Here is a 27,064-nt window from a genome sequence, read left to right on the forward strand (position 1 = left end):
TACCTACCTATATGAAGAACAAGAAAGAGGTAAATTTTTTGGAGTAAGAATTCGAAAATTATATTTTCGCTTACTCTTCCCAAGTCAAAAGGTTTCCCTCTACCTAAATCATGTAAAAAAGACACCAAAATAATTATCAAAGTTGCATTTCATTGTTGTCCAACTACCTAGGTATTTATTATTTATAACAAACTTCGTTTGTGAGCCAGTTTGCTAGTTTCAGTGTAAAATGAAACAGTTTGGTGGCACTGGCGTCAGTCTATGGTAAATTGTTTTTTTTTCTATTAGTTTCTTCGATCATGAAAATTGAATGTTAAGATCATAAAAAGTTCCACGACATCAGATGCAGCTAAATGTTTATGTACTAAGTACTTATATAGATCTAATTGTTTTTAATCACTTCTCTATGCATTTTACTTCTATTATACGTCGACACTATTTTCATGTCTTTTTTCACATACCCATAGTACCTAATAACGTTTTCTTTTGCAGTACCTATTTCTGTGTCGTGTCAACTACCTACCTATTGTTTTTCATGTGTTACAGTGTTTTAAATACTAAATTTTATATCTAGGTAAGTTATTATTTTTACAAAAATCCCATTAAAAAGAAGCCATCAGCTATTCTATGATTGCAAAAAAGTTTTTGCAGTATTTCGCTTTTTGCTAATTGGTTGCTCTATACCTACCTAATAATTAATGCTTACCTAATAACTACCTAATGCTTTCAATTTTTTTTTTTTCGAAACAACTCTCTATTAGTATGATACGTTTTTCAAATTGTTTGCAAAAAAAAACAAAGACAATATTGAAATACTTTTTAATAGAAGATCTATCTCGTCGAATCAACTGATTCTTTTTTCAGCTCCTCCTGTACATATTTCCAAATACAAGAATGATGCAACATTCATTTGTTTTGCTGATAATGTTGATTGCATATTCAGCATATTCTTTTGGTGAGTACCTAAGCAGAAATTTTTACTTATATGTTTACGTGAAGCCTAGATGAATAAGGGAATTAGGCTGGCGAATGTTTTTTTTTTTGGGTGCCTGCTGGTAGAAATCGATTTGTTCTCTTCGGGCTGATGGTAGAAATTGATTCTCCTTGCCTTCTTCCATGAGTGGAGGAGCTATTTAAGAGAACCCACTCAACTTTTTTTTTAAAAAAAAAGGGTGAGAAGGAGCTGCACTAATCAGCGTCAACATGTACAATGTACCTAATATATGGAGAAAAATAGAAGAATATATGTCTCAGTCAACGAGGAAAAATTGAGCGGCGAGGTTGTTAATTTAGTAATTGCTGACCACGTTGACTGAACCTACCATATCATTGTTTCAGGAGTGATGATCCCTTATAAAAATAATACCAAGATCTTTTACTCCGCAAAAGAAAACATCTCGATTACTTGTTCTGGTACAGATGAAGTCACATGGACGAATACCGATCGGCTGGAAGTAAGTTTTCATTACCTATTATACAGGGGTCGGCGTAAGTTAGTATTCGCATTCGAAAACTGATGAGTTTTCTTTAACACCCTGTTGTGTGTTATTAGTAGATAGAGGGTCATGTAAGTAGTGCGTTGTGTTCGTAGAAGTCCCACCAACACCTTGGTAGTAATAGTTTCGTTCCCCACTATGTCACTACAGAAAAAAAAAACTTTTTGTTTTAAAAAATTTTTGTTTGTGCAAATCGGAATACTAACTTACGCCGACCCCTGTATTTTCACCCAACTTGTAGATTTGGACTAGATGTGTTTCACCGTTTCACCAATAGAGGGTTGAGGGGTTGTTGTTTCAAATTCTGGCCTCCAATTAATTGAACGCGAACATCAGGATTACATTTTCAAAAACCAAGTTCCCCTTCCCCCCACACCTGTTCTAAATAAGAATTCCAACTGCGGAAAATTGTGGTTTTCTTTTTTGTTTTCAGGGTAATTACACAATAGATGCGCAGACCCCATACAGAAAAATCCTTGAAATAAGAAACGCTTCATTTTATAACGCTGGGATTTTCGAATGTGCTTCAACAAACAACAGTGACGACTTCATGAGGCTTTTTATTTATCCAGGTAAGGCTACCTGTACAGAATCCAAGTTATACCTGGGTACCCATCATAAAAGTATAGCTTGTGACATTTCAAAATGAAGGTGTTTTCAATCTGACTTGAGCGAGAAAATGTTCTCAAATTATATAAGTAGGTATCGAGTTTTTTTTTTTTTTTACTTCGGGAGCTTCACCAGACGAACGCTGATCATATCGTTCAACTTGATTTTTATGCTTATCTATGATGTCTGTTTCAGGGTAGTTCAAAAGTTTCGTAGATGCTGGAGCCAAAAACGTCAAGTACCTAAGCGTATAAGCCTAAATTGACCATCGATATTGATGAATAAAAAATGATTTTGAATTACTGTATTAACACCTTTAACTGCAATAAAAATTATTATCTACGTTTAATGTACCTATACCTAAGTCTAATGATGAGTATTCGAGTGTAAAATCATTTAAGATCAATTTACTTGACTATTAAAACTAAAGAATCTGTGTGGATAACATCACATTTTATTGAATTAGTTAGGTACCATAATGTAATTAGTTTTCGTTATAAAGAAGCTACTTTTGCTCCCGTTTCTGATCGTTTGGAACTATAAAATACTCGTATGTATCTACCTACCTACTTACTGGCGTTTTTCTCCCTCATAACGAAAAATGGTTTATCCAACCGAGCCAGGGATTTTCGACGATTTTGAATCATTTTCAAACCTCAAAATTCGTCGAAAATCACCTTTGCTCCGTAACAGCTGAATTAATTTACTATTCTGCGCATTTTGAAGAAATTTGACAATCTATGAAGCAATCAAAAGTCGCACTCTGTAGAGTCCTTTGGTCGTACATAGAGGATCGGCAATTCAGTGTTAGTCAAGGCGAGGCACTGTCTTCATGGCGCACTTGCAGGGGGGGTGTTCCGCAAGGGGGTGTGCTGGCTCCTTACCTGTACCTTGTCTTCACAGGAGATATCCCTGTGGAGGATGGGGTTCTGACGGCAGTGTATGCGGATGACACCGCTATCATGGCAGTCCACAGAAACTATATCCAGGCCATACACAAACTTCAGCGAGCCCTTGATGAAATTGCTAAATGGATGAAGAAATGAAGAATCCTGCCAAATGGTTCAAAATCAGTGCATATAGATTTCACTCTGCGCAGCCACAACTATCAGCCAATCCACATTGGAGGAGAGATCATACACCCTATGCTCAATCTGTGAAATACCTTGGTATGCACCTCGATAAACGACTAAATTGGAGCCATCATATTAGAGAAAAAAATTGCAGATCAAGGCAAAAATGCGTGAGCTGTACTGGCTGATGGGATCCAGATCAGAGCTAAGCCTGGAATCAAAGCGCCTGCTGTACCTGGCCATAGTTAAACCAATTTGGACATACAGCATTGTCCTGTGGGGCTGTGCCAGCAGTTCTAATATAGAGATCATCCAATGGTGCCAAAACATCATTCTCCGCACCATTGTGGGGGCATACAGATATGAAAAAAATGAAACACTGCATCGCGATCTACAAATGGCAACGGTCCAGGAGGAGATCAGAAGACACTCAACTAAGCATGAAGACAGACTACTGAAACACCCGAACCCTACTGCCATCGAGTTGACTGATAACTCAGGGGAAACACGCCGATTGAAGAGATTCAAGCCTGCAGACCTGCCTGTGCGGTATATTTGAAGAAAATTCAGGATGACAGTCGCTGGATGTGTCACCTAACACAGTCATTACAAAAACAGGCCCAAACTATGCAGAGTGCCTAACGTGGCAGAGGGCATAAAATTAGAGGAAAAAAAATGAAGAAGAAAGCTTTTCAAATAAGCGAATAGCAACATCTTTAGGTAGGTACCTACTTTGGAAATGTAAAATTTCCAGAATTCCTAGGTAACTTTTTGAAAACTGAACGGCAACACAACATGAATTGAGAACTCGATTATAACTTTAACAAGTTCCAATTTTCGAATGATTTTTTTCCATTAAATTGATTTCTTATACACTTACCTATACGAAAATTCATTTTGAATTTTTGTTTAAATGTTTACTTCAGACTCTGTATAGAGCATCTACTTGAGTACCTACTTTGTATGGTGTATTGACGAACACTTATTGTTGATAAAGAGTATTCTGCGAAACATAAATGTTAGGTACCTAATCGATCACTGTGATTGAATGCGGTGCTGGGATTTGAATTTATTTTCATTTTCTATGTAGATTGTATGTAGGTATTATATTCGCAAACCTTAGCTCGAACATTTGTTCAGGTACCTATTACGAGATATAATTGTGACGCATTTTTTTTGGCGCAAAACATTTTGCACTGGGACGTAAAAAGTAAAACGCATATTCAAGTCTCATTTCCCTGAAAAATACATAATCAATTTAGGACTTCGGTCCGTACTCCATACAGTTGCACAATCTATAAAATCAGCACATTTTGGAGCTCAAATTCAAAATTCTCCAGAAATGCTCAGAATACATTTTCGTCCGAATATTTCAATTTTTCGGTAAATTTTAACCCATTTTGAAGATACTAAAACCCATGACCCGATTTTGAGGCTCAAAATTCTTCAAAAATGTTTTGGAAAATTTTCGATTATTTCGTAAAGACACTAAAGACTAAAAAGAGTTGACACATTTTTTTTTAGAAAAGCGAACCAGTAAGGCAGTAACTAGTATCAAGTATGAACAATTAAGTACATTAATTTTATTTAATCTTTTCTCTGAGGGCTGAGGCGGTGAGGCCCTGAGGGTCTGGCATAAAATGCAAAATTTCAATAAAATCAAAATGAGAATTGAGAATGCACTTGCCTCCATCCATTTTATTCCCGTAATTTCCATTCTATTTTACTTTTTAGTTTTTTTTTTTACAATATTTCTTGAGTTTTTTAATGGGGTGCAAACGGGCAATCGTAATCACTAACACTAATCATGTAATCAAATCAAAATTATTCAAAAAATTAAAAAACAAAAATTGAAAATTAAAATTAAAATTCACCGTAATATTTTTACGTAACGTTAACCGTAACGTAACGTTAAACGATTGAATCGAGTGTGACTAGGGAACTGTAACAGGGGGTATGCTGGACCGCCATTTTCTTTCTTCCCGAAACGTAAACAAACGAAACGCCGTAAGTACGCATACAATTTTTCGTGTAATAAACGCAATTTTTTCGAATGTTCGCGAGTTCGGGTGAACTTGTATGTGGTCTCAAATTAAAGACAATGAAATTCCCTATCGATTGATGTTAAATTTTTTTCATTTCGAGTAAAAATAATGATTTTATGAATACTTCTATTCTACGGATTTTTGCATACTACGTACGTCATCTTTAAACTAAAAATTCTCAAAATTTTCAGTGGACACATGCATGTTTCAAAGTACCAAAATGTTCGGAAATTCATCCTCTTTAAAATGAGCTATTAGCGAAAGCTCTAGATGCAGCCGTTCAAAACTTCTGGACGTTTAAAGTTGTGAAAACAAGCGGCACGCGGTAAGTATTGAACTTTGAACTAAAATTACTCAAAATTTAGAGTGGACACATAGGTATTTTAATACATCAAAATGTTCGTGATTTTATCCTCTTTAAAATGGTTGTTTACCGAAAGCTCTACCTCCAACCGTTCAAAAGTTTTAGAAGATTGAAGATGCGAAAAGTGGTTACTGATCGGAAATAACGGCCTGATAACAGTGATAACACAACTTGAACACTTTCCGCAACTTTGATCTTCAAAAACTTTTGAACGGTTGGAGGTAGAGCTTTCGGTAAACAACCATTTTAAAGAGGATAAAATCACGAACATTTTGATGTATTAAAATACCTATGTGTCCACTCTAAATTTTGAGTAATTTTAGTTCAAAGTTCAATACTTACCGCGTGCCGCTTGTTTTCACAACTTTAAACGTCCAGAAGTTTTGAACGGCTGCATCTAGAGCTTTCGCTAATAGCTCATTTTAAAGAGGATGAATTTCCGAACATTTTGGTACTTTGAAACATGCATGTGTCCACTGAAAATTTTGAGAATTTTTAGTTTAAAGATGACGTACGTAGTATGCAAAAATCCGTAGAATAGAAGTATTCATAAAATCATTATTTTTACTCGAAATGAAAAAAATTTAACATCAATCGATAGGGAATTTCATTGTCTTTAATTTGAGACCACATACAAGTTCACCCGAACTCGCGAACATTCGAAAAAATTGCGTTTATTACACGAAAAATTGTATGCGTACTTACGGCGTTTCGTTTGTTTACGTTTCGGGAAGAAAGAAAATGGCGGTCCAGCATACCCCCTGTTACAGTTCCCTAGTGTGACTCGTTACCCTTAGCGAATCACCGAAATCCAACAAACAAAAAAATGTTGTGTTTTTCGCGAAACAGAAGAAAACCGAAATTGATTTTAACGTTTTGCAAAGCTTTTTTGTAAAATACTTATGTAAAAACTGTGTTATATAAAATAAAACAACCTTTTTTTTGTTGAAAGATCATCCATTTAAAAAAACACCATGTCGATCGGCGTTCCCATCAAGTTATTACACGAATCCGAAGGACATATCGTGACTTGTGAAACCATCACCGGCGAAATATTTCGAGGTAAATTGACGAATAATTCCCTATTTATGTTCTATTTTACTCAAATTTAACTCTCTACGTGAACGAATACGTTCATCGAAGATTCCTCACTTCTCCAAACATTTATCTAATATATTTTCTATGCATCATTACAGGTAAACTAATCGAAGCCGAAGATAACATGAACTGCAATATGTCCGGCGTTCATGTAACTTATCGCGATGGCAGTACGAATAATTTAGAAAATGTTTACATTAGAGGTAGCAAAATAAGATTCTTCATATTGCCCGATATGTTGAAAAATGCTCCCATGTTCAAAAAGACGGGCCCTAAGACGGCGGGCGCATCTAGAGGGAAATCTGGTATTCTGCGTGCTCAAGGTAATACTAATTCTCATTTTATTCGATTGCTAAAACTACGCACTACATTACCAGTTCTTATTATTAATTAATAAAATTGTTCCAATTGTCATTTCAGCTGCTCGAGGAAGAGGCAGAGGTGGTATAGGTCAGCAACGTACCGGAACTTGGGCTGGAACCCAGCGTAAATAGTCGAAACTTCTCATTTATTTGTATATAATATTCGAAGATGTATTGTAAGCATGAATTGTATTTTTAAAATTTTCCATTTTAATTTAAAATATTAAAAAAACCACTGTATTCTAAGTTTATACGAAAGAAAGCGAGACGCATTTTACAATAAAATGTATTTTGTTACAGTAAAAATTATCACATGTTACTTCACACTTCACAGAAGTTACTTTGTCCATGACAGATCGTATATTCGTACGAGATTATCTGCCGCACTGCTGGCTAATTGAAGAAGGTTTTTATTACAGCTTGATATTGGTCTGAATAATACTCTGGCGACGGTCTTATTATGCGCCATACTGGAATCATTGTTAAGGAATAATACTTTCTACAGAATGAATGAGTATCGAATAATTGACAAAAATAAAAGTAATAAAAAGGATACGATCCGTTTAGTGTCAGGCAATGCGAACATTGTGATTTATTTTCCGCATTCCAACGGTACAGGTGTATTTTACCGTCGTCGAAACCTACTGCGAAACAATAATCTGATTCAACGAATACTGGAGCGAACGACACCGATGTAATATTTTCATCATTTAGGGTTAAAATGTGTTGACTATTGTATCCATTAGTTGAAGAGTCAGGTTCGGGTGCGTCGTAACCCCAGATTACTAATTTCCCATCTCGAGATCCTGTTGCGAAATACTTCGAGTCATGAGTCCAGGCGCAACATTGTAATTGACGTTTATGAATAGCATTAGATTTCGAAGTATAGGCTATCGTTTCGAACGGTTCTACTCCGTGATCTGTGTAATTAATTAGAATTATTTTTCATCTAAATTTCTGGATACTCGCCAAAAGATAAAGCATTACCGTTGCTTTTGAAAAGACACCACGATCTGTCTCTGGAGACCGTAAGCAAGCGAGAATTATCCGGCGAGAAAGCTAACTGAGTAACGGTTAGTTGATGGAAAGATAGTTCTTGTATTTTTTCAATTTTATCCCATGATTTGACTTTCCTGAAATGAAAAAACCCGATCGTATAACGGACTGATTGAAAAATCGAATTCTCATCGTCAACTTACCAAACTGCAACTGAAGCGTGTTTGGCGGATGTTGCTTTACATGCTGAAGCTATTAAAGTTCCATCGTGGCTGGATGCCATGCTCGATACTTCGTTCGGATGGTAATATAATTTTTGCATTTCGGGCCATAAAGTATTTTGTGCCAGTTCGTCTTCGGTAGGAATACCTGAAAGGGATTTTTCTACCTCGAATTATTCTTATCGTATTAAATGGAGTAGAAAATTGCGCTCAGAAGTTTACCATTGACTGAAATCTCATTCCCATTGCAATTAGTCAAATCTATATTGATATTTTCTACTTCATCGGTTGGTTTATTCGATAAGTCGAGGGACGGAAGGAGGGCACTTTTGTGAGGATGTTTGGATTCTGCGAAAATTTATAAATTATTAGATATTTTTAAAGACGATCGGAGTTACTTCATGGAATTTACCAACCGTCTAAATCTTCTAAAAATGACGAATATTTGAAGTTTTGTATGAAAGTTTTCGGAGCGATGAAAAATCTCAATTCTTTTTCCGTAGCTCCCGAAATGAATCTACAATGTGGTAGAGTGGTAACGCAGGATATACTATAACCGTGTGTTTGAGGTCTGCTAAACTCGAACCAATGCTGTAATATTAAAAAAATCAATGAAATAATGCTTTCGAGCACGATACTTCGACGATCGTAAAATTACCGAACTATCTTCTCTCCATGGAGCATGCAATCTAGTGGTCTTATCTGCACTAACGGATAGTAAAAATTGCCCTCGAGGATCCCACTGTATATCAGCCACTTCATCGAAATGTCCTCCGGGCAGAGTTTCCGAAGACCACGAATCGTTCTCCTTCTGCAAAGAATTGACATTTTTGCTAAATTTTTGTTTCCATTGAATCGGAAAACTTCATTTAAAGAGTCACTTACGTTATATTTCCATACGTGAAATGCTCCACGAAGATCATGAGCCGCAATAAACTCTCCAGAAGGACTAAATTTACCACCAAGAAATCCGGATACGTTTCCACCAACATCCCCGAGACGGTAATTCTCAACCCAAGTATCAATACTCGGATCTCGGTGCCAAACTATCGCCGTTTTATCTGCTGATACGGATAATAGTTTCAATTTATCTTCATCTTTCTCTTCTGTAATCGTGAAAAATTATAGCATTGTAGGCATTCAGTAGTCGACGGTTCTGTATAATGCATCGTTGTTCTTACCATTTTCAAAGTGTTTCCATTGTAAAGAATATACCCATTGGTCGTGACCGTATAAGACTGAATATATCGTGATACAAAATCGTTTTTCTTCGGCGAACATTATGAATTCTTGAACTCCTAGAGCAGCTTCTTGTTCTTCCTGTCTGTCTTTTTGTTGAATTCGACGTATGTGGATAGTATTATCGTGAGATGAACTAGCAAGCAACAGCGTTTTCTCGTCATCTGTGAAGTATCAAAATTGAAAACTTAGTAGGAATTCGTTATAGAGGAATAAAGTTTATTCGTTCAGCTTGTCTATACCAGTATAAGCGAACGCTAAATGATTTATCCAATTCGTGTGGCCGGTTAAAACTATACTTTCTTTGAAATAATTGGAATCTGATTGTAACCTCAAGTCGCAAATGTACAAACTAATGTTGATAAATTTTTTCGGGCAGCCTAAAATCAAAGTCTGGGTACCAGGAAGGATTGAAAATGCTAAACCGGAAGCACCGAAACCAACGTCCGTAAAATTGTAGGTATCTAGACGAATGAAGTTATCTAGAGAACAGAACATAATAGTTTGATCAGATCGGAGCAAAATGCATTTTGTGAGAAAACAATCCTAAAATTACCATCGGTTTGACTTTTTTTCCATAATATCAGCGTGTCAATGGTCATGGTGGCTGCGAATATACATTCGAGTTTATTTGGGAGCAGTACATTGATTGCAGCTGCATCAACAACAGCATCATTATGTCCTGTAAAGAATATCGATGATTATGCTGTATCGATCTGTGATTAAAAATCGGAAAGACCAATGTTTACCTTCCAAGATATATTTTGAATGGCATCGATGACCATCATAATTCCAAACTATCGCAGTTTTATCCACAGAAAATGAAATTAAATGTTGGCTGTCGGTGGCATGAAGTTTTGATACCCATTTTACCCCGTTCACTTTACCCTTATGAACGAAATAAATATCCTTTATTCTACCAGGGTTTCCTTTTTCCTGTAAAAATCGTCAATTTTATGAAATTGTATCGAATGTTTATTTTAAAGGAAGATCTTTTCGTACCAATTTCGGTTGCAGAATTGCAACTCCATTTCCAATTGACATGCATATTACATCGTTTTCACCCCAATCCGCGGCAAAAGGGTTGGAATTACAAGCACCGCTGATGTAAGTAGGAGTACAAGTCAACATTTCAGCAATTTTTATTCGAATTAATCATAATTTAATTTATTTTTATTCGTTTTAAAAAAGTGGAAAAATTTTTTCAAAAAGTTTGAATTTGAAAAAAATTTACTGATAAGAAAAACACGCGCTTGATTTTTTTGGCTTTGCGAATCGCGAATGTAAACAAACGTAGACATTTAGCGCTCCTTGTGGATTGTGGTGAAAATTAGAACTAATAAAACACACGAATTCGGAACAAATCGATCGGGCTGTTGGTAAAACTCTTGATTGCCACCAATGTTGAAGTTGAATGAGAAGTCGATAAACCTTGATCCTAATGCGAACTGCGAAGGAAATTTAATTGAAAAACGGGTTAATTTTGCTTAAAAATCGTAATTTATTCGAGAAAACAATCGTATAGTTCGTTGCGAATTGAATTCATCATAGTTTTACTTCCGTGTATCGTGTTTCGAGTTCGTATTTCGGTGCAGTGTCCAGTGAACTTGGTTTGTTTTTAAAAGGTTCGATACAAAATCAAACACAATTTTCACTAAAGGAACTAAGTAAGTATTCTCGTAAGACGTATTTATCGTTAATTAATCGTTATACTATCGATCGTGAGTCTGAACTTTCTCTCAACGACGGTTTCGAAGCAGTCTACTCATGCCCTTTGTGTTCTGTAGTGTTGGAATGTGCATACCATCATTACTAATTCATAATGAACGAATTACTAAAATATATTTTCATTGCAGGCAGGATGGCAAATGCAACGAAGGGAAGTGCGTTCCAGGAGTAGCCAAAGTATTTCAGGGGACAGTATCCTGCGTTACTGCATCCCCTGCCCATTGTGCATCGCCAACTGATCAAGGTTGGTATTTTCATTGTTTCGAATGAACTCAAATTCGAAAGAAATCACCAATGTAGTTGCTTGCCAGTGTCTTACCAACCTATTCGAGAGTACCCCTTGTTCGATTAATCATCTGTCTGTATAATTATTATTCGTTATGTCTTCTCAGTCTCGTGAAATGCCTTATGTAAAGAAGAAATTACGTAGACACCGGTAACAGAATCTGGAATATGACTCGACTAAACGAGTATCATATGTTTTTTTTTTTTTCATGTCAAAGTATGACGTACCAATGTAGGTGTGAGACGGAATTTAACACCTTTCTCGGTTTCTCCCGCTCTGTTTCGATCACACAACATGCCGAAATCTAGGACATGGTGTGAAAAAATTACAAGTGTGCCATTCTTTTGTTTATGATTACAACTAGTCGAAATAATTCCAACCATTTCGGCGAGTTCCGTTTCAATAATACTCGCGCACGTTCCGTGTACGACTTCATTTCGAATCAGCGAACCAAACTAACAAATCTAAGTCTAGTTATTTGTACTGAATTCTAATCATTTCGCACGTGATTGTGAAAATCAGCTATGACAGCCCTGGGATATCTGTGTGAACTCATCTTGATTTTTTTCCTTACTGAAATTCTCGATTTGAAAAAAAAAAAATATTTTTTGCGTAGGTAATTTAAATACTGGTTTTCGAATCCTAGTCATCGTGTTACTTTATAAATTTATGTAATCATAGTCAAGGGCAAAGGTCAGCATATGTGTGTTCACTGTTCAGGAAGTCAATTACCATAAAAAAATTGATTTTCCTGTATTTTCGAAATTTTTTAATTTTACCCTGTGCTAATATTTTTTTATTGGCGAGTATACGTACCTATATTATGAAATACTTATAATAAACTACATAGAAATCATTTTTATTCTGTTCCAGGTGAGTGATTACGTTACAAACCATTTCAAACAATAGTCTCTCGAGAAAGCTGGATATCGGTAAGAATTATTCGTCGTGATAATGAGCTCGTACAAAATTTCTTACGGTTGAGCAAATTTCATCGATTTTCCGCCATCGCGAATATGATGAATTATCCCTCGACCCAGCCAGTCTCACTTCGATGATCGAACTTGGCGAATGTTGGTGTCATCTGCGTCTTCCAAATCGCATCAAATATCCATATCGGCCTCGTTCAACTCTGAGGAACGTTCAACGACCAATTAGCAAATTATTATCGATAATTGATTCGTCGATGATAAACCTCCCAAATCCGGTCACTGCTGAGCCAGTCTTTCTGTGTCCCATTTTCGCGATTCGACGACGGAAATCCGGTTAAAACGTACGTTCGTGGACGAATGTGCGAATAATTATCACGAAAACGTCTCCGGTGTACTTTCGCCGACTGCGAGGCCAATTTTGTGACATCACGAACGAAATACCAGTCTTATTGAATTGACGAAGGAAAAAAAATCAATCGAGTCGTTAATTCGATATAGCAAGATTATTACGAGCTTTCAAGTTTTTCAGTCGATGCTGGAAGATGAAAGAGAATTTTTTACATCGTATGAATGGTGTACATTTGTTTATAGAGGGAACCTTTCTACTCGTCCTCCTTTTGGAACAAGTTAAATAGAAAAGGGGAAAATGATTTTCAAACTGCGGACGCATCTAACATTTACCTGTGTGGAATGAACGTATAAAAGAAACGAACAAACCGTGTATAATCCACCTTTATCGCGTGTAATTTACGACAAAATTAAAAATGCTTAATGAGTCTTCGTATAACGACGCGCAGTACGTAGTGAATTTTCCCTCTTAATGAACCTCGATGAAAAATAATAATAATTCGTGAGAATGAGTCGTTTTTTTTTCTTCGCGATGGCATCTAGAAAATTTTACCGGTGTAATGAAATATGCTGCGTATGGTTGACGATGACGTATCTTCAAGTACATGCAAGTTGGAGACTGTCGATGTTGAATTGTTGAAGCTCGTTCGTTTGTTGTTATGATTTATGCTGCAATAATTTTTTGTTTCTTCGTCGTTAGACTATATTCTATGTTCCTTCCTACCTACAACGACCCATACGTAGAGGAATAGCAAGGTTTGCCGATGTGCTATTGAAATATGATTTAATTAACCCGATTTTACTCCAGAGTGAATAATAGTCCAGTAGAAAATTGTAATTTTTCGGCTATGAATAGAAATTCATAATAGAAGCACGAAATGTTGTATTCATTAGAAATTTCAAAAATTTAAAGTTCAGTTTTTTTTGAAACCACCCACTATTTTTATAAGCTTGAGCTTTACAAATTTCGGCGTTATAATTCGATTTTTTTTTAAATCCAGAAAGAATTCATTTTTATGATATCAACAATTTTGAACTTTTCTTGATGAAATTTGCAAAATCATGGGAGATGGAGGGGTCAAAAATTCGTTCAAAATGTTGAAAAATCTCAAATATCATGTGACGTATCATTTCATAGGTTTTCGAGAGCGCTGAATACGAATATCAGCTCATTTTTTTGCTTCGACCCCTCCAATGACCCCCTCCTCCGCGCTCCTACTAATTTTTTGAAAATTTGCAAAACTGAAGTGGCATATGGTTTATTAGGTTTTTAGGACCGCTGAATACGAATATCAGATCGTTTTTTCGATTCGACCCTTGCAACGCCTTCACAGTGGGTAAGGGGGGGTACATAAAGCTTCAAAATGTTAATGAAAATTTTAAAAAAATTTAAATGCTGTTAGTCCGGCATATGACAATGGGAGTAATTGCACCCCCCCCCCCCCGCCTATCCTCCGGAACAACGTTTTTCTTAAAGGGGGCATCCTAAGGAACATTTTAAATCAAACTTGCCCAAAAAAAAAGTTGGCCTTACTTACAAAATGGCGGCCATTTTGATTGACAGGTCAGCCAAAATCGAAGATTTTGCGTTTCAACATAGAATTCGCACGAAGTTTTTTTAACTGGACAAAACTATACCGAAAGATCAGGCAAAAATTCATCACCTGTCAAAATTTCAAGTGCTAAAGCGCGTTTTTCGATTTTTGGTGAATTTTTAAATATCGAATTTAGGCCAAAAATTAGGGGAAAAATCAAAATTTCAGCAAATTGACTAAGAAAGCTGAAAATTGGGATATACTTTATTTTCGACATGACAAATCGATTGGAAACGGTTTCGACCCGTTTTGAGCAGTTCTGGAGCCTTCAGCAGATTTTTGAAACTCGAAATTCCCACAAAATTCCATCAAATTGGAGTTGTAAAGCTAAAATTTATTCTAAAAACTAATTTCAAGTCGTTTTGGAGCCTCCAGCGACTTTTTGAAAATTCCTGAATCCTCCAGCAGATGCTTGAAACTTCCAATTTTTACAAAATTTCATCAAATCGAGATGGAAAGCTGAAATTTACTCTACACTCCAATTTTAACACCCTCTGAAGACGACTTCAGGTGGGTTCAAGTCATTTTAGAGCCTCCAGCGACTTTTTTGAAATTTACTGGAGCCTCCAGTAGATTTTTGAAACTTGAAATTTCCCCAACATTAATTTATCAAATGGAGTTGTCAAGCTGAAATTTACTTCGCAGACTACGTGGTGGTTTCAAATGTTTTTGAAGCTTCCAGCTACTTTTAGAAAATTTCAATTTTCCAAAAAAACGTCGCTGGAGGCTCCAAAACGACTTAAAATCCACCAGCTGTCAACTTCGTAGCGTATTGAAATTAGTTTGCAGAATGAACTTCGACTCTCCATCTCAGTTTGATGAAATTTTGGGGGAAATTTCAAGTTTCAAAAATCTACTGGAGGCTCCAGTAACTTTCAAAAAAGTCGCTGGAGGCTCTAAAATGACTTGAACTCACCTGAAGTCGTTTTCAGAGGGTGTTAAAATTGGAGTGTAGAGTAAATTTCAGCTTTCCATCTCGATATGATGAAATTTTGTGAAAATTTAAAGTTTCAATCATCTGCTGGAGGCTTCAGGAATTTTCAAAAAGCAGCTGGAGGCTCCAAAACGACTTGAAATTTACCTGCAGTACTTCGTAGCGTATTGAAATTAGTTTTTAGAATAAAGTTTAGCTGTACTACTCCAATTTGATGGAATTTTGTGGGAATTTCGAGTTTCAAAACTCTGCTGGAGGCTCCAGAACTGCTCAAAACGGGTTGAAACCGTTTCCAATCGATTTGGCATGTCGAAAATAGGGTATATCCCAAATTTCAGCTTTCTTAGTCAATTTGCTAAAATTTTGATTTTTTCCCTCATTTTTGGCCTAAATTGGATTTTCAAAAATTCACCAAAAATCGAAAAACGCACTTCAGCACTTGAAATTTTGACAGGTGATGAATTTTTGCTTCGGCTGACCTGTCAATCAAAATGGCCGCCATTTTGTAATTAAGGCCAACTTTTTTTTGGGCAAGTTTGCTGTAAAATGTTCCTTAGGATGTCCCCTTTAAGAAAAAAGTTGTCCCGCAGGATCGGTGGGGGGGGGGGTTGCAATTACTCCAATTTTCATATGCCGGACTATGTGGGACAGGTCGTTTTTATGATTTTCGAGAGGGAAGAGAGGCACTAAATTCCACTTTTTCATCTAGGAAGTAAAGGGGGGGGGGGATAATCGAAAACATTAAATAGTGCTTTTCTGATGAAGATGGGCCAAATCCAAGGATTAAAATTTAAAAAACAATGAAAATGTAGATATCTATTTTTTTCATTTTTTTAAGAAAAGGGACAAGTTCCACTTTTTTATCATGTAGAGGAGTAACAAATATTCAACAACATTTCTCATGAAAATGAACCAAATTTAAGGATTAGAAGGTGTAAAAACGTAAAAATGTCAATTTTTTGGATTTTTTTGTTTTTGAGAATGGGAAGGGGGGGGGTTGTTCTTTGCTCGACTTATTTTTACTAACTTAGTTGATGAAATTTAAAGTTTTTCTCATGAAACCTGAAAACTTAAGAGCGTTGAAAATATTTTTTTCACGATCACATGTGACATTTAGAAGTGTCGACTTTTTCAATCTCTCCAGCCACAAAAAAAACTGATTTTTGGCCATTTTTGAACATTTTTTGTTTGTTGAAGATGAGCCTCGAAAGAGCTAGTCACCCGAAATGAGAGGATTGATTCAAGCAAAGCTATTAGGAATGGTATAAAGGAAAAACAGCTTTGCGCGATGCTTTTTCCTGTTTTTAACGTATGGATAACTCCACTTTTTTAGCTGGCATACAACATTGTCTAAAATTCATTATGAATGATAATCAAGACAAAATTAGTAATCTACGCATTGTCCACCAGCGGACTTGATACTTTTTACGATGAACATGTCTGAATGTCTCGTCTGGCTGTACGAGCAGCCAAATTGCGGAATTATATCAGGAGGGAGGGAGAAAGGGTGGGTATAAGAGGCAAATTTAACGAGATATTTATCGTCTAAAATAAAATAAATCGTTCAAATGCAACGATGTCCGGTTTTTTTAATTTCAAAGATACAATGATGGCATGATTGACAATGACTGCTTGGATCATTGCCAAAGTTGCGATTTTTTACTCGGATGAACATACTCGGCGGTGGTTTACAGCTTTTATTTATTTTTTAATAATTTTTTAAGCAGTTTAAGCATTTCAAGAACATGCATTTTCATGCGCCGTGTCATGTTAGCAAGAAAATTAATATTCGTGCTTTCTTCTCTCTATCGTGTGTAATTACTCGGACAAACGTAGATTTTTATTTTCTAATTTTCTCAGTCTATGCGAGATAGGGTTTCTTCCTGCTGTGTTTGAGTTGGTGGCGCATCTTCTGTTGTTTTCATTATCATTATTTTTTCTTTCGGTCGACCTGACGGTGTAGAATTTCAAGGCGTGTACCTGTGGAGAGTAAAGGACCAGGGGTGCGAGTAGGTATATTATTGTACATCGTAATGAGGGAATTATTCAACACATTCTCGTATGCATAATACGTACGACGTCTTCCCTTAACTAATAGCGAGAAGCAGATATGCAAGATGACGTGAGTGGGTGGCCTGTCTTTCAATTATACTATCTCAGCAGTTGAGTTTAATGTGGAATAGAATAATATTGTAGGCAGTAAGTATAGGTACAGGTATCTGTATCTACTTATTATATCAACACTAGCAGAAAAAGAGAGGGAAGCGAAGGAGGGTTTTCTGCTGTTTCCTTATCCATATTTTAACCTTGATTTCCCATTAGCTGGAAAATTGCTGAAATTTAATTCGCGAAACGATTGTCAGGGGTGTAAAAGAACGCAGAAAATAAAACATTGCAACGTTTTCGCGAGTATGAAAAAAATTGAAACCGAAAGCTCGAAACTTCACGATCACATCGAAGGTCACATTCGTCATTCGACGAATAGCACAAGATGCGAACCCTTCGCCTTTGCTTATTTGCCAATGCTTCGTCTCGCCTCAGCGCCCCGCACTGCACCTCTCTTCGTGCGTCGTCCCTTGTCCTCCCACGAACTGGGTCAAACAGCGTTCAAACGAAACGCCCAAACCTTGAAAACTTTTCCGATACATTTTCATCAATTAAATTCGCATCGTCGAAGAGGGAACGGAGGGGGGTGGGGGAAATTAAGAAGGAAACATAGAGCACCTCCCTCGTCGTAAAACGAAATCGTCGTCGTAATGACAATTTATTTAATCGTAATAAAAATAAACGCAAGGCTCTTCTGTATCATCGCGTCGCGTCGTTTCTATTTAGTTTTTGTCTCGTGTTTTATTATTATTTTCTTTCCTTCGCTCGTCGGCGTTTAGTTCTCTTTTCACTAATAAAGAAAGCTATTTTCTTTAACGAATTAATCAGCAGTAGCTGAAAAACGTATTTGAAATGTTCAGAGTTTAGTCTTTCTGTTCACATCTTCTATTGTCGGATATTTGCGTGCAATTTTTATTCGCCGAAGTTGGATCGGAGTGTTTTTTTTAATTTTTAATTTTTGGCAGGTCGTGTAGGGATGGGAATCCGGTATTCTCCCCCCACCCCCTAAAAAAGTTCAAATTCCTTTCAACAAATTTTCTAGTACTCTTTGAAAATGAAAACAATTCCACTGCTAGTTATGAGCCCCTTTTCCCCTCCTCTTCACCCAAATTCAAACAAATTGAAACATTGTTTGATTAAAAAAGTGCTGTTTAAGTTCTCATTGAGTTTTTAAAAAGTACTGTTTTATTTTTTTTTTTCAAAATCGGAAAAAAGTCCTGCTATAACCCATGTTCTTAATAAAATTGTGAAATTCTCTACTCTCTTTTTATCAGAAATTTTTTTTTTCTAATTTTTTCTAGTACTTGTGAGGGGGTGGGTACAACTGACAGGGAAAGTTTTGAACCAGGTAAAGCTAAGAGTAAATCGAAAAAACTCGCAAAAATACATCATCAGTCAAAATTTCGATTATAAAAGACAAGTGTATTACTCGATTTTTCGTTAATTTTTATCTATAATCAAATTTGAAAAAAAAATAAGTAAGGAAAACTTGAAAAGTTTATTAACACTTCAATGCAAAAAAAAAAAAAATTACCGAAAAAAATTCCATCGAGATTTCAACAAATTTCAGCAAAAAACAGGACCTTTTTGGAAATTATTATTAGTAAAAGTGTGGCACTTTGTCGCAATTTTTGTCAAAAAAATAAATGATACAATTGATACATTGAAAATTTGAAAATTTTTAGCAAAATCTAATGATAGTTGGCGAGCGCACATAAGGATCTATTGCATCCCCCCGCTGATCCTCCGGGACAACTTTTTTCTTAAAGGGGGAGTCCTAAAGAACATTTCTAGCCCTTGTCCTCAAAAAAAAGTGGCCCTACATGTAAAATGGCAGCCATTTTGGTTGACAGGTCAGCCGAAATCGCAGATTTAGCTTTCCAACATAGGACTTGCACGAAATTTTTTAAACCGTACAAAGGTAGATCAGAAGATCAGGCAAAAATTCATCACCTGTCAAAATTTCAAACGCTGAAGTGCCTTTTTCGATTTTTGGTGAATTTTTGAAAATCTAATTTTGCCCAAAAATGAGGGAAAAAATCAAAATTTTACCAAATTGACCAAGAAAGCTGAAATTTGGGAAATACCCTATTTTCGACATGCCAAATCGATAGAAAACAGTTTCAACCCGTTTTAAGCAGTTCTGGAGCCTCCAGCAGATTTTTGATACCCGAAATTCCTCCAAAATTTTATCAAATAAAGTTGGAAAACCGAAATTTATTCTGCAAACTAATTTCGATACGCTACGAAGTCGGCTGCAGTTGAATTTCGAGTCCTTCTGGAGCCTACAGCAACTTTTTGAGAATCACTGGAGCCTCCAGTGGATTTTTGGAACTTGAAATTTCCCAAAATTTCATCAAACGAAGATGGAAAACCGAAATTCATTCTGCAAACTAATTTCAAAACTCTACAAAGTCAACTGCAGGTGGATTTTAAGTCGTTTTGGAGCTTCAAGCGACTTTTTGAAAGGTTGTATGACGTTTTTGGAAAATTGAAATTTCCAAAGAGTAGCTAGAAGCTTCAAAACCATTTGAAACCACCATCCAGTCGACTTCGTTCATTTGATAAACTGATGCAAGAATTTCAAGTTTAAAAAATCTGGCGGAGGCTCTAGTAATTTTCAAAAAGTCGCTGGAGGCTCCAAAACGACTCAAAATCCACCTTCAGTCGACTTCGTAGCGTATTGAAATTAGTTTGCAGAATGAATTGCGGCTTTCCAACTTTATTTGATGAAATTTTGTGGGAATTTCGAGTATCAAAAATCTGATGGAGGCTCCAGAACTGCTTAAAACGGGTTGAAACTGTTTTCTATCGATTTGGCGTGTCGAAAATAGGGTATTTCCCAAATTTCAGCTTTCTTGGTCAATTTGGTAAAATTTTGATTTTTTTTCTCATTTTTGGCCTAAATTTGATTTTCAAAAATTCATCAAAAATCGAATAACGCACTTTAGCATTTGAAATTTTGACAAGTGATGAATCTTTGCTTTCTCTTTCGATCTAGCTTTGTGCAGTTCGATAAATTGCGTGCGAATCCTATGTTGGAACGCAAAATTTGCGATTTCGGCTGACCTGTCAACCAAAATGGCCATTTTTGACGTGACTTTTATGTGTAATTTTTTATAAAAATGACTTTTTAGAAAAAGCAAAAATTTTCGGCCTTTTTTGCATGAAACGAGACTTTTTGCCAATTTTGACTAAAGTCTATACTTTCTATTGTTGGTTGAAAGCTTCAATCTGGCTGTGTTCAATTCACAAATTTTAGTGTGCCCTGCTAGTTTGGGATGCCTCTTTTGTTGGAAGTGTAGTTTTCACCAAAAACAATTGATTTTCGAAAATCATCGACGATTATTTAATTTCAAAGTAGCATTTTTGCTGTAGATTTCCTGTTTTGCTCTGCCTCATGTCTTCACTCGAGGGTACTCGAATGTCAGAGACAAACCGAAATGGTTTTTCAGGGGGAGGGGACAAAATCGTTAAAAATGCCAACTCTTGTTCAATTTTCGTTGTCAATTTTTCAATTTTTCTGACAATTTTCACTTAGGTCGTCAGTTCTAAACAATTGGAAATTCTCATGAACTTTTAATGATTGTCCAGAAGTGCCAACTTGCACCTAAAAAGGCGAATTTGTCAACTTTTCCAGCTTTCGAGATGTGCAGGGCTTTCAGAGGGCATTGCCCCGTCCCTCTTTGGTTTCAGTTCGGTTGGGAAAATCCAAACTAGACAACGTACTACGAATGCCTCGTGTTGGAAAAATTTGCAAACGACGTGACGCTGTACTCATCATTGAACGGTTTGACCTCATATGCAAATTGCATATCGCGGAACTTTTACTCTCGATTAACTGCAACTGTACGAGGTGAGGAGGATAGGAGGAATATCTGCATTCGAATAGACGAAGAGGCGAGGGAAAGAGCGAGATGGGAAGTACCGGGTTGAAAATTTGAATACGCGAATGCGGGCAATGGTACACCACGCCGGGTCGTATCGTATATAGGTACATTCAGCTTTGTAGTTGGTAGTCCCAATAGGCCGTCTTGGTCGTCCTTGGAGGTGCCACCATCTGCCTTCTGCCGCGCTCGTCCTCATGTCACGTGTTGGACGGCGTCGGCGGCGCGGCGCGGCGTGGCGGAGAGCTCGGTAACACTGACCTAGGAGGGGCTGACGCTGACAGCGGCTCGACGATCAAGAGTGAGCCGTTTGTTGGCACTGCGAGCATCGAGCAAGAAGAGCAAGAGGAATATTACGGCGATGGTGATAAAACCGAACGTTCGATGGTACTCCGAATCCCACCGCAGACCGCAGCGTATCGCGAAACGTCGCTCGAGCCACCACCTCTGCTCGGCGCGGTTGGCCGCCAACTCCAATCCAATTCGGTATTCGGTATTGCCCATTTCATTTTATCATACCTACATATACTCGTACATCGTCGTAATTCGTATGTGCTCCGTACTCGTACGAACGTAACCACGTATCCATCTACGTAAGGTACGTACGTTACGTACTGTACGACGTCGAGTCGCCCGTCGCCCCCTCCCTGCCCCCCTGCGTTCGAGTCTCGAGTCGCGTCGCGTCGCTTCGATATTAATTGCACGCAGTTATTGCCGCTATTCGAGCACAAGGCACGACTGACGAGACGACCGTCGACCGCTCACAAGTGTAGCGTTCACCGTTCACGTTCGACGTAGACGTATCAGTATAGGACGTAGGTACCACGTTGCCCAGGTCTACTTACGTTTTCCTTATCGTTTTTCGGCCTTTTCCTCAAATCGTCGTAGTTTTCACGTGCGTTTTGCGTCGTCGTATTTCGTATTTTTATTTTCCTCAAATTTTCGTTCGAAATCGAAAATTTTTCACCCTTCAGTTCGTCTCGACGTAAGGGTTGTAATCCGCAGCCTGCACTCAGGTGCACAAGCCACAAGTGTAGTGCGACAAAGTCGCCGGTGTCGCGTGTGCTGTGCCAGTATAAAAATAGTGTTCGTATCGGTGATTCAACTGTGCTAGTGTTGTGATGTAGTACAAGTGTCGCCGAGGGTTTTTCATCAATTTTCCCAGCCTTCTACGTTGTCGCAGCAGGGCGAAAATTGCCCATCAATAAGATCTTCATTTCGTATAGTTTCTGAAAAGTGTCTACCTACTCTAATTCGAGTAGAGTAAATTGTGTAAATTGTGTGTCGGTGTTGTGCTCGTGTATGTGTTCGATTGTCACCTGCCTTACCTGCGATACCGGTAATTATCTCGAATAAAATAATTCGCCTTTATTGCATTCTGACTGCGTTGCAGTCTCAGTATACGACTCGACGATTACCGCCGATTGCCACAATTGCGACGAAAACATCGATAACGATTTCATAATCATGAGAGATTATCATAGAGGATTAGCTGATTCGATAGCTTCCCTGTTTGGCCGCAAAATGCTGACTCGGCTTCTTGAATCGCGGTGTAGTTTTAATAAAAAAACATTCGTTTGCATAATCGTGTATTTTATGTAGAATTATATGCGTTGGTCTTTGCCTCTTTAGTGAAAAAAGCATACCTTGGATTTTGATTAAATTCGCTGAGAAAGTCGAATTTGCGTTGAAAATGTCCCTTAAGAAAACTTTAGACTGCGGAAAGTGAAGATGAAGATCTTCAAGGTGGAGTAATTTTTGAAAAAATTCGAGTCGCTCATCGTAAAACCATCTTCCTTGCCTTCTTTCATCCGCTCAACTGTGCACAGTTTGGTTAGGAGATCAACTGAACTGAAAATATACAGTTTGAGTTTCATGTCGGTCCATAATATTGCATGAATAGTAGGATAGATGTCGAAAAAAATCTGAGGATTTCGACCAAAATTATCGAAAATCTTAATTTCGACTTTGGAAGTTTCTCAGAAAAAATTTCAACTCTGGAGGTGTCCCTGGAGGAGAGATAGGTATGTATCCTAAAAGAGGAGAAATTTTCGAAAAAAATCGTCGTTTTTTCGCTGTACCCCTCGACCAACCTGTTTTGGGGGAAAATGATACAGTTCTGAAAATTGGTATTTGAGATTCTGAGTCGATGTGGGGCATTGCCATCAAAATCCAAGAATTTTTTTATGGTTTTACTGGGCGGTTGAAAATTTGCAAATCGCTTATTTTTGGGGGCAAATTCGTATCTACTTTGAAAATGATTTCTTCTCAAGTATTTCGCATTAATAATCGAGCCAAAACGTCGAAAGATATCATTTCTGAAACCGAGGAAATATTTTGGAACGCAGTAGTGCCAATTTTTTCATCTTTATTGATGATTAAAAAAAATTGAATAAGCTGCCAAGCTCTTATCTACATATTTTTTCGGTTTTTAGAAATTGGCAATAATGACCGAAAAATGGAAACCACTCTGTGTTTCGAAATGTTCCCCGAGTTTCAGAAATGAAATTTTCCAATGTTTTGCCATAATTAATGCGAAATATTTGGGTAAAAAATTTTTTCAAAATACGAATTTACTCGAAAATAAGTCATCTGAAAGTTTTCAGCTGCTCAGTAGAACCTTAATAATGGTTTTTTGGATTTGGATGACAATGGCCTACGTTAACGCAGAATCTCAAATACCATCTTTTGGAACTGGGCCATGTTTTTCAAAACAGGTTTTGGTGGGACTCGAGCTAAATAAACCAAGATTTTTACTGAAATTCTCCGGTTTTGCAGACTCACATCTCTTCTCAACAGGCACCTGCGGAGCTACAATTTTTTCTGAGTAACTTTCAACTCGAAGTTATCTCTAACACCTATGAAATTTCGGATTATGCTTATTGGACATCTTCTCTCGATCGTTTCAGAAGGTTTCCTCGAAATTCCAGATGTGTCAGTTCGAAAACGAATTTTTCATAAATTTATCAATTGTGAATTCTTCAAGAAGGAATGAAGAAAAAAGAAACAAATTTTCATTTTTGGCAGAATTGAAGTGTACACGTTGATGAAAAATTCAGTTTTGAACTAGCATCCCTCGAATTTCACGGTGACCACTTGAAATATTCTTGAGGGTTGAGGGATTCCAATTCGTACGAGCCCAAATTTACATGGACCGAAGTCCATTTTCATCCATCCATAATAATTTGAAATTCCTGGAGAAAATAATTGTACTTTTTAATAATAACTCTACCCCTGCCTGCTCATTTTGGAATGATGGGTGGCATTTCTCAAATTGAATCATCTCTATAAAAATTCCCAAAGTGAATTTAGTGAGAATTCAAGATCCCATTTTGCGTTTTTCGGAATTCGAAACAAATTTCATGAGTCATAAGTATTTTTATGATTTTTATAACGAAATTTAATGTTCACCAGCGACGTCCGGTTGGAAATTTTGCAATCTGGTGTGTTGACAGTCATTTTAGAACAACGATAATCTTAAAAATGGTTTTGCAAAAAAAAAAAAAAAAATGAGAAATCGGGATTTTTCGTATTTATTTAGGACGTAACTTGAAAATTGAAATGAAATTTGACGTTGCAAAATATGAAAAGTTTATGGAGAGGGAGGTGAGGGGGGTTGGTTCTAGAAATTGACAGTTTGAACGAGATCAAGTTCGGTGATCCGAAAAACGTTCTACATTTTTTGAAGGAAATTAAGCCTTTTATGCGGAAATCTAGAAAAATTTGAACCAGACGTGTAGTTAAATCGAAGGAGCCTGCAAAAATACATCAACAGTTGAAGTTTCAGGTGTCGAAGTGCATTTTTCGATTCGTGGTGTATTTTTTGAAAACTCAAAATGTTGCCAAACTCCGATAGAAAGCTGGAATTTGGTGCGTACCTATTCCATCTTCAATTTCCCTCTCCCTCAAAAAAAAAACAAAAACAAAAAACAAAAATTGAAAACTGATGGGAATCGTTTTGAGCAGTCTTAAATTAAGTTTTTGCTATATTTTTCACATTCTCAGTCCACTACCGGTGGTTTTACGCCTTTTTGGAACTTCCAAAATTTAAAAAAAAATCAATTTTCTCAAAAAATTTTATAAAATTTGTCATAATGAACTTTAGCTAACGGCTGGAGATTCCAGAACGACTTGAAATCACCTCTAATTGTCGCAGAGTCTTGAAATTATAGCGTACTAAGTGAACTTTGCTCTCCAACTTCTTTAGGTAGAATTCTTTGGAAATTTCAACTTTCAAAAATCTGTCTGAGGCTCTAAAACTGCTCGAAATCGTTTCCAAATGATTCGCGGAGGGGGGAGGGGGAAAGGGGAATGGCGTTGGAAAACAAAATACACTTTATGATCAATTTGGTAAAATTTTGATTTTTTTCTCATTTTTGGCCAAAATTAAATATTCAAAAAGTCACCAAAAATTAGAAAATGCATTTCAGCACTGCAATTCTAGGTGGCAAAGTATTTTTTATGCATTTTTGATTGCGCTTCATCCGGCTGATAAATTTCCCCGCCATTCGGAATATCTCTCTTATCAGTGACTCAAAATTAGTCATTTAGATAAGATTCGATCGATTCCAAATGTACGATTGTGTGAAAATCCGGGTACGAATAAATGAAATATTCATCATCTTTTTATCGGAAAAATTCAAAATTTCAAACAAACCACAGAGTCATTTTCCTGTATGACTATATTATACCTATACGAGTACCTAGTGTAATCATTTCTTCGATTTGAAAAAAATTGCAGCGATATTTTATTATCGCGTACTGTGGGCAAATACCATATATGAGACCAATCGAGCTCAAAATTCGCGGAAAATAAAACTGTAAACCTGCTCACATATTGCCCATACTTGACCTATACGCATACGCGTAATCGTTTCGATATTTCTACGGATCGTACGTATTTCAAAATCTCGTTCTCAGTAGGTACATTTCGAAAAAAGAAACATTATACATAATCGCGTTGCCATATCGAAATCAATTATCGTAAACGATTAAATCGTTCCAATCGTGCTTGAGCTTAATGAGTACGATTCGTTTGAAAACATCGTTGTCGAAATACTAAAAACACGCACACGAATGTTCATACGTGGGTATTTTCTGACATTTTGTCGGGCTTTTAAAAACTTAAAAGAAAATCAATCGACTTTTTTTTTGAAAATTTAGGAAAAATGTTCAATGATTTTCTGGCATTTGAATGTCACGTTAGAAAAAAAAAAGTCATGATAAATTCTCAACATTATGTCACATTTTTGAAAACTTGAAAAAAAATCGCTTTGAATTTTCAATACCATGTCAGGACAAATTATATTTGAAATTATTTAAAAATCTTGTTCAATTTTTAAGAAATTATAAAAAATTGCAATTATACGAAAAATTTTTAAAATTCTACCAAATTTTTAAAAACTTTGAAAAAAATGACCACCTTCTAGTAGTTGTCCAGCACCAGTACATATTGCTAACAAGTTTGGGAACCCCTGTTTTCCAAAAGCACAAAAAAACCAAATGAACTCGATGCGAAGTTTAATATTACCTGGTAGGTAAATTATTACGTTTTCGTGAAGTGATTTGAAAGTCAGCCTTCATTTTTCACTATTTCTCGTAAATTTCTCGGATTTTACTCCCTCGTCGTCGTCGCTGATCTTCATCCATCGAGATAAATCTAAAAATTAACTCTTTAATCCGCATAAATGTTGAATGTTGTACGTAGCTAGCTACATTCGCATATGTCGATGAATAGTCATTCTC

At 36.7% G+C, this 27,064-nt stretch overlaps 4 protein-coding genes across 7 annotated transcripts in view; 3 read left to right on the forward strand and 1 right to left on the reverse strand.

The window, feature by feature from the left end:
• The first annotated feature begins 246 nt into the window (after nt 1-246).
• Nucleotides 247-2,454, forward strand: LOC135846732 (uncharacterized). Its single transcript, XM_065365997.1, has 6 exons — nt 247-264; nt 493-574; nt 865-955; nt 1,339-1,454; nt 1,930-2,068; nt 2,301-2,454. Exons 3-6 carry the CDS (start codon nt 895-897, stop codon nt 2,303-2,305), a joined length of 321 nt encoding a protein of 106 aa, XP_065222069.1. The 5' UTR covers nt 247-264; nt 493-574; nt 865-894; the 3' UTR covers nt 2,306-2,454.
• A 3,904-nt stretch (nt 2,455-6,358) lies between these two features.
• SmD3 (small ribonucleoprotein particle protein SmD3) lies at nt 6,359-7,353 on the forward strand. The gene is made up of 3 exons (XM_065368362.1): nt 6,359-6,649; nt 6,784-7,008; nt 7,106-7,353. Exons 1-3 carry the CDS (start codon nt 6,562-6,564, stop codon nt 7,177-7,179), a joined length of 387 nt encoding a protein of 128 aa, XP_065224434.1. The 5' UTR covers nt 6,359-6,561; the 3' UTR covers nt 7,180-7,353.
• On the reverse strand, nt 7,316-10,739 carry Elp2 (elongator complex protein 2). Its single transcript, XM_065368351.1, has 13 exons — nt 10,506-10,739; nt 10,253-10,439; nt 10,060-10,185; nt 9,746-9,985; nt 9,446-9,667; nt 9,150-9,370; nt 8,923-9,075; nt 8,681-8,855; nt 8,487-8,612; nt 8,247-8,412; nt 8,035-8,180; nt 7,604-7,967; nt 7,316-7,517 (listed from the first exon to the last, which is right to left on the reverse strand). The coding sequence occupies exons 1-13, from the start codon at nt 10,632-10,634 to the stop codon at nt 7,385-7,387; spliced, it is 2,388 nt and encodes a 795-aa protein (XP_065224423.1). The 5' UTR covers nt 10,635-10,739; the 3' UTR covers nt 7,316-7,384.
• A 157-nt stretch (nt 10,740-10,896) lies between these two features.
• trc (Serine/threonine-protein kinase tricornered) overlaps nt 10,897-27,064 on the forward strand; it is a 158,743-nt gene continuing 142,575 nt past the window's right edge. The window contains exons 1-2 of one of the 4 annotated variants that reach the window (XM_065368352.1): nt 10,897-11,170; nt 11,360-11,475. The gene's annotated coding sequence lies outside the window, so the exon portion shown is untranslated. Of the gene's footprint in view, nt 11,171-11,359; nt 11,476-21,832; nt 22,659-27,064 lie in introns of those variants that run through there. The other 3 variants (XM_065368355.1, XM_065368359.1, XM_065368353.1) reach the window with 3 other exon arrangements.

The sequence above is a fragment of the Planococcus citri genome, chromosome 5, assembly GCF_950023065.1.
Source record: "Planococcus citri chromosome 5, ihPlaCitr1.1, whole genome shotgun sequence".
In the NCBI taxonomy this organism is placed as follows: Eukaryota; Metazoa; Arthropoda; class Insecta; order Hemiptera; family Pseudococcidae; genus Planococcus; species Planococcus citri.